The sequence below is a fragment of the Apium graveolens genome, chromosome 8 (genome assembly GCF_009905375.1).
Source record: "Apium graveolens cultivar Ventura chromosome 8, ASM990537v1, whole genome shotgun sequence".
Classification (NCBI taxonomy): domain Eukaryota; kingdom Viridiplantae; phylum Streptophyta; class Magnoliopsida; order Apiales; family Apiaceae; genus Apium; species Apium graveolens.
Window position 1 is genome coordinate 212,079,304 of NC_133654.1, and position 6,884 is coordinate 212,086,187.

The window sequence follows — 6,884 nt, forward strand, 5'->3', positions numbered from 1 at the left end:
AAACTGAGCTGATTCACTAGATATAGCGCATTGCTCTATCATATGCGGACCTGCACACAGCTCACAAACACTAATTATCTGCTTAACACCATAGTTAGCCAGAGAGTCGATCTTCATAGATAACGCCTTTAGTCGAGCAGTGATAGTCGTAGCTGTATCCACCTCAAGAACTCCTGCTACCTTACTCTGTGGCAATCTCTGGGCTGGATACTGATATTCATTAGCAGCCATCAGTTCAATTAGATCATAAGCTTCCTCATAGCTCTTTGCCCATAATGCTCCTCCTGCTGTTGCATCGAGCATGGGTCTTGACTGTGCTCCCAGCCCATTGTAAAAACAATTGATGATCATCCAATCAGGAATTCCGTGATGATGACACTTCCTAAGCATCACCTTGTAGTGCTCCCAAGCTTCATATAAAGATTCTCCTGATTGCTACGCAAATTGAGTAAGAGCATTCCTGATTGCAGCTGTCTTCTCCATTGGGAAGAATTTAGTAAGAAACTTCTGAGCAAGATTTTCCCAAGTAGTAATCGAACCAGCAGGTAGAAAGTGTAACCAGCTCTTAGCCTTGTCCCTCAGAGACAATGGGAACAGTCTCAGCTTCACAGCATCTTCAGAATCACCGTTGAACTTGAAGGTGTCGCATATCTCAATGAAATCCCTAATGTGCGTATTGGGATCTTCCGTTGGAGAACCCCCAAACTGGACTGAATTCTGTACCCATTGAATTATGCCAGGCTTGATCTCAAAGGTATTAGCTGTGATAGATGGTCGGACAATGCTAGATTGAATGTCATTGATCTTGGGTTGAGAAAAATCCATCAAGGCTTTCGTTCGTGCTGCTACATCTCCCATTGTAATGAGTACCTGAAACACAAACAAATAAACAGTGAAAGTAAAAGAATCCGAGTCAGTAAACTTTAACGACCACTGATGACAAGCACATAAACTAAAAATTAACACCGAGTCCCCGGCAGCGGTGCCAAAAACTTGTTAGGCCGAAAACACGCGCTAATATTCACGCAAGTATACACGTTCGCAAGTAGTATAAGATATAAATCAGATTCGTTCCCACAGAGACTGTGTTAGGTTAAGTTCAATTTATGCACCTATGCAACAATGTATGGTTATCGCTCCATGCTAAGATAAATAACAAATTGGATTTTTATTGAACTAAGAGATTATACTAAATAACATTAACTATGAGAATTGAGGTTGAATTACTATATATGACAAACATGGGATTCTAACTTCATTACCACTTCATTCATTAGCCTTTTCGTTCTTAACCTTAGCATGTGATGGTGATGACACTAATCAGATAACACAAAACTGATAAACGCCAACTTTCGTTGCACGAGTACCATTCTACCAGACATCCACAAAAGAGATAGAAGTTGAATATGCACCAATTATATTGAGACCCTATATGTCTACAGAATTTGACAACATAACGGTTTAAGCACAAGTTATCTATCTTGATTACATAGGGCAAGTAAAATGGTTAGAGTTACCTATGAATCATGCATACACATACATGAACCTATGCTAGCATGGCAAGTTCTAAACCTATATATTCACTGTCGCTTCAATAGAGATTAACACGCTATCTTATATGTTAGTTATGCACATCAGACGAATAAGTACAACCAATACTAGGATATCAATCAATCACCACACATCAAGATATCGAAACAAATAACTATTGAAATCCATAAGTAAATCCGCTAGAATCCCATGATAACGATTAGTTCATAATCGAACTCATCGTCACCATGGGTTCATATGAAAGCATGGTATAAACAAGGTCTTAATAAACTGAATAATAATCAAAGTACGAATAAACGAGATCTAGGTTCAACAAGAACGAAAATGAGCATCCAAAGTTACAACTAATTCAAAGAATCACAAGTTGAAAACAAGATCTTCTTTTTCAGAGTTGTTTTGTGCTTCTAGGTCTTCTCCTTGGTATCTCAATCTTTCCGGATGATGAAAACCTTTTTTTAAGTATATATACGCCCCTAATGGACCTGAACCCTTAAAATCGTCAAATTCCATTGAAAAAAGGCTTTTTCAGCGACATCAGCGACCAGCCGCGCCTTGGACGGCCGCGCAGCTCTCCGGGCGGCCGCTCAGCTCTCCCGGGCGGGCGCCTGGAGCCTGTCTGGAAAAATTTCTAATGAATCTTGTTTTGGTCATAACTTGAATTCTACTCATCAGAATTGGGCAATTCAACTGCCCACGCGAAGCTAACAAGATTCTCTACAACTTGACAATGGCCTTGGCTTCCAAATCTGATCACTTTTTATCATATTTCGTTTAAAAGCTCTTTTCTTCATATAACTGATACCTGAAATGCAATAACACAAAAACACATCAAAATACCAACAAATTGAGTCCAAAACATCAATTTAAGCTTATAATAAAGCATTCCAAGTGGATATAAAATCCACTTATTAGTTCCCTTCCAAAGTATAGCTTTGACCTTGTATGGTCTCTCCAATTTAGCTCCAAGTACCCCATGCTGAGCTATTTTAGTATTCGGCATGACTTTTCTCAACACAAGATCCCCCACCTTGTAGGGCATAGACTTCACCTTCTTATTAAAATATCTTGCAATCCTATGCTGATATGCAGCAAGTTTCAACTGAGAGTTCATTTTGTCCTCGTCCTGCAAATCCAAGTGGAGCCTTTGGTTAACTTCTGCATCTTCCTCAACGAATAAATCTCTTCCCAGAGATCCAGCTCCTACCTCTACGGGGACCATATCCTCGTACCCGTAAGTCAACAAAAAAGGAGACTCTCATGTGGTCGATCTAGGAGTTGTATTGTAAGACCAAAGGACCATGGGCATCTGCTCCGGTCAATCTCCCTTCTTTTCTTCCAGCTTAGCCTTTAAAGTGTGTTTGATAATCTTGTTTATGGCTTCTGTTTGACCATTGCTTTGCGGGTGGTAAACTGTAGTAAAATCTTTCTTGATGTTCAAGTCTTCACAAAGCTTCCTTAGCTCTTTACTGTCAAACTGCTTTCCATTATCGGAGATGAGTTTATATAGAATACCGAACCTGTAGAATATGGAGTTGAAGACAAAGTCATTGATTTTATTTGTCGTGATCGTGGCCAGTGGCATACCTTCCGCCCACTTTGTAAAATAATCAACAACCACCACAACATACTTCACACCCCCTGGCCTTGGGCGATTCCCCAATGAGATCAATCCCCCACATGGAAAAAGGCCAAGGACTTGCCATTAGAATAATTAGCAAATTATTGGCAGTGATCAAATGCCCTAACAAACTTGAAGGCATCTTCTTTCATGGTTGGCATGTAATATCCTTGTATGAGGACTTTCATTGCCAACAAACCACCCCCCGAGTGATTGCCACAAATACCCTACCTCCCTAAGAATATAATTCCCTTCTTTCAGACCCACGCAGCGTAACAACGGTTGATTAAACCCTCTCTCATACAACACCCCATCATATTCAACATACTTCATAGCCTGGTAACGAATGCATCGAGCCTGTAACTTGTCTTCTAGTAAAATTCCCATTCGAATATAATTATGAATGGGGGTCATCCAATTTTCATGTGGGATCTCATGTGTCTGGAACACCCTTACCTCTGGAATACTTAGAATTTCTTGGATCCTCAAAGGAATTTGTCCAAGTTGAATGTTGTCCATTTGCAACCCCATCTTGGCCAAGGCATCTGCATTGCTATTTTTTTCCCTCGGTACACCTTCTAGACTGGCACTTCCAAACTTTTCCAGTAGACGTTGCACACATCTCATATATAGCTCTATCCCAGGTCCTCGGGCCTGAAAACCTCTGTTGACTTGGTTTACTACTAGCTCCGAATCAAGTTCACAACCCCCACTTCCAGAGATATTTTCAAACCATTGATTAACGCTTCATACTCAGTATCGTTGTTAGTGACGTAAAACTTAAAGTGAATGGTACTCATCAAACGATGCCCTTCCGGGGTGACTAAAATAATCCCGGCTCCTGCTCCATTATTATTCATGGTCCCATCGAAATACAAGATGCACCAAGGGTGCGGGAACTCTTCTCTCACGTCAACAGGAGGATTCCCTTGTGAGGAAAGTTCTGCCAACACTATAGCCTTATCGTCTACTTCAGAGTCAAACTCAAGTGTGAAATCAGCCAACTTTTATCCCTTGATTTTTATACGAGGGCAATATTCCAAATCAAATTTCCCAAACTCTATCGCCCATTTTAGCATTCTTCCTGATGATTCTGGTTTATCTGGAATATGTCGGACAGGATAAGCGGTGCAGACCTATATTCAGTGAGCTTAAAAATATGGCCTTAACTTTCGTGCCATAAGGATAAGGGCGTACACTAATTTCTCCATGCTGGTATATCTAGTCTTTGCATCTAATAACCTTTTACTGACATAGTATACCGGCGACTGTCGACGTTCTGCTTCTTTTACCAATGCCACGCTGATCGAATACCCTGAGACTGCCAAATAAAGTATCAATGTCTCTCCATCCTCTGGCTTGGCCAACATGGGAGGGTTTCCCAATTGTTCTTTGATTTTTTGAAAGGCCTCCTCACAATCCGAGGTCCACATAAAGTCTTTTCCCATTTCTTTAATTGCTTTAAAAAATTCTTTGCATCTATATGAGGACTTTGATACAAATCGATTTAGCGCCGCAATCCTTCCCATTAAACTCTGCACTTACTTAATGTTGATGGGAGATTTCATGTCCAGCAGAGCCTTGATCTTTGCAGGATTGGCCTCAATTCCTCGGTGGTTAACCATGAACCCCAAAAATTTCCCTGATCCCACATCGAATACACACTTCGAGGATTCAGCTTCATTCTATATTTTCTCAAAATGTGGAACATCTCATCCGAGTCCGCTATATGATCCTCCGCTCTTTTAGATTTCACAAGCATATCATCCACGTACACCTCCATCTTCTTCCCGATTTGTCCCTTGAATATTTTGTTTACCAACCTTTGATAAGTTTCCCCAGCATTGATTAAACCAAACGGCATCCCAATATAGCAATAGAGCCCCCTATCATTAATGAAAGAAGTGTGCTCTTGGTCAGGTTCATACATGGGGATTTGGTTATAGCCAGCGTATGCGTCCATGAAGCTCATCAGGGCATGTCCTGCCATAACATCGACCAACTGGTCGATTTTTGGTAAAGGGAAGCTATCATTTGGACATGTTTTGTTCAGATTGGTAAAGTCCACACATGTTCTCCACTTGCCGTTAGGTTTTTTAACTAAAACCGGATTTTCCAACCAATCTGGGTAAAAGATTACCTGATTAGTCCGACATCCAATAGTCTATCTACTTCTTCTGCCAAGGCAACAGTCCTTTCCCCACTTACGGCCCTGCACTTTTTATGGATCCCCTTATGCTTGGGATCAATGTTCAATCGATGGCACATGACCTTTGGGTCAATTCCCACCATATCTGAATGACTCCATGCAAATACATCAAGGTTTGTCAAGAGAAATATTGAAAGCCCCTCTTTCAATCTCGGAGCCAACTGAGATCCAATTCTCAGGACTTTGCTTAGATCCTTTTTATCGATAGGGATTTCAATTGTGTCTTTCACCGGCCCCATCTTTTCTGTTGGCATTGGTATCCGTGGATCTAAGTCGAGCTGATTATGATCCTCATTATTTTGCAGAGAAGGCGCATCCTCTTGGAGAGGAGCATCAACTTCTTCTGCCCCAGAAGGTGTGGCCTGCATTATAGGGGCATCAACTTCCTTTGGATTTCCTGAGGATAAGGGCGCTCCCTCAGGGAGAGGGGCATCTACCTTATACATATCTTGTTCAAGACTCTGTAAGACATCAAATCTTCCTTGGAGTCATTCCCCATTGAAACTTTCTTGGACTATGTCATTTGGGGCCTCTTCTTCTTCCAACATTTCAATCCTGATTGTGTCTTCTAAGAACAATGTCGCCGGAGGCAATTCAGAGGGACATTCATTTTCTTGCTCAACATAGTAATGGACCCGAATTTCCTCGATCGGCTGTTCGATACTTCTCTCTCATTCATCATCCGATGCATCTTCATTTCAGACATCCTTTCTCCTAAAGCCCCTCATAGCTTTCCTGTAACACTCTCGAGAGTCATATTGAGAGCCCTTTATGCTGCCAACTCCATTCGGGGTTGGAAACTTGATGGTGAGATGGTGGATCGAAGTGAGGACCCTCATTTCCCTAAGAAAAGGTCGTCCTAGTAGCACATTATGAGTCAACTCCTGATTTAGAACCTTAAAATCGAGCATCTTTGTCATGGATAACGGACCGTCCCCCAAGGTACACGGCAATCAAATTGATCCAATAACTCTAACTCCTTCACCAGAGAAACCATAGACCCAAGAATCTTCTCCCGACATATCCCGATCAGGTAGCCCCATCTTCTTAAAGGTGCTATAGTAGAGGATGTTTGCCGAGCTTCCATTGTCTACAAAGGCTCTATGGATGTTCTTGGTCCTGATCTGGATGGAAATAACCAGTGCATCATTGTGGGGGTGATGTACCCACCAGGCATATGCTTCCCTGAAGGTGATGTCTATGGATTCGCCCTTAAATACTTTGGGTTGCCGAGTTTCCACCCTGTGAATGTCGATTAGAGGTCTAAACCGGGCTTCCCTTGCATACCTTGCCAAGGCTCTGTTACTGTATTCCATCCCAGGATCTCCCCCATAGATTGCTCGGATGCTGCCATCCCTGACAAATTTATTTTCTTCCAGAGTTTCGTTATTGGACCCCCGAGGGGCACGACCTCCTTCTTCCTTTACCCTATCGGCACCATCTTTATGCCTCCTTACTCCCTTCACCACCCATTCCCCAAGATATCATTCCTTAATAAGAGCTTTG

At 41.9% G+C, this 6,884-nt stretch overlaps 1 protein-coding gene and 1 non-coding gene across 2 annotated transcripts; one reads left to right on the forward strand and one right to left on the reverse strand.

Annotated features, from left to right (window-relative positions):
* The first annotated feature begins 361 nt into the window (after positions 1 to 361).
* LOC141681655 (small nucleolar RNA R71) lies at positions 362 to 468 on the forward strand. The gene has a single exon (XR_012559081.1). It is a non-coding gene; the product is annotated as a small nucleolar RNA R71 (small nucleolar RNA).
* A 2,398-nt stretch (positions 469 to 2,866) lies between these two features.
* LOC141680304 (uncharacterized) lies at positions 2,867 to 4,698 on the reverse strand. Its single transcript, XM_074486568.1, has 3 exons — positions 4,367 to 4,698; positions 3,369 to 3,914; positions 2,867 to 3,068 (listed from the first exon to the last, which is right to left on the reverse strand). Exons 1-3 carry the CDS (start codon positions 4,696 to 4,698, stop codon positions 2,867 to 2,869), a joined length of 1,080 nt encoding a protein of 359 aa, XP_074342669.1.
* Positions 4,699 to 6,884: the final 2,186 nt, after the last annotated feature.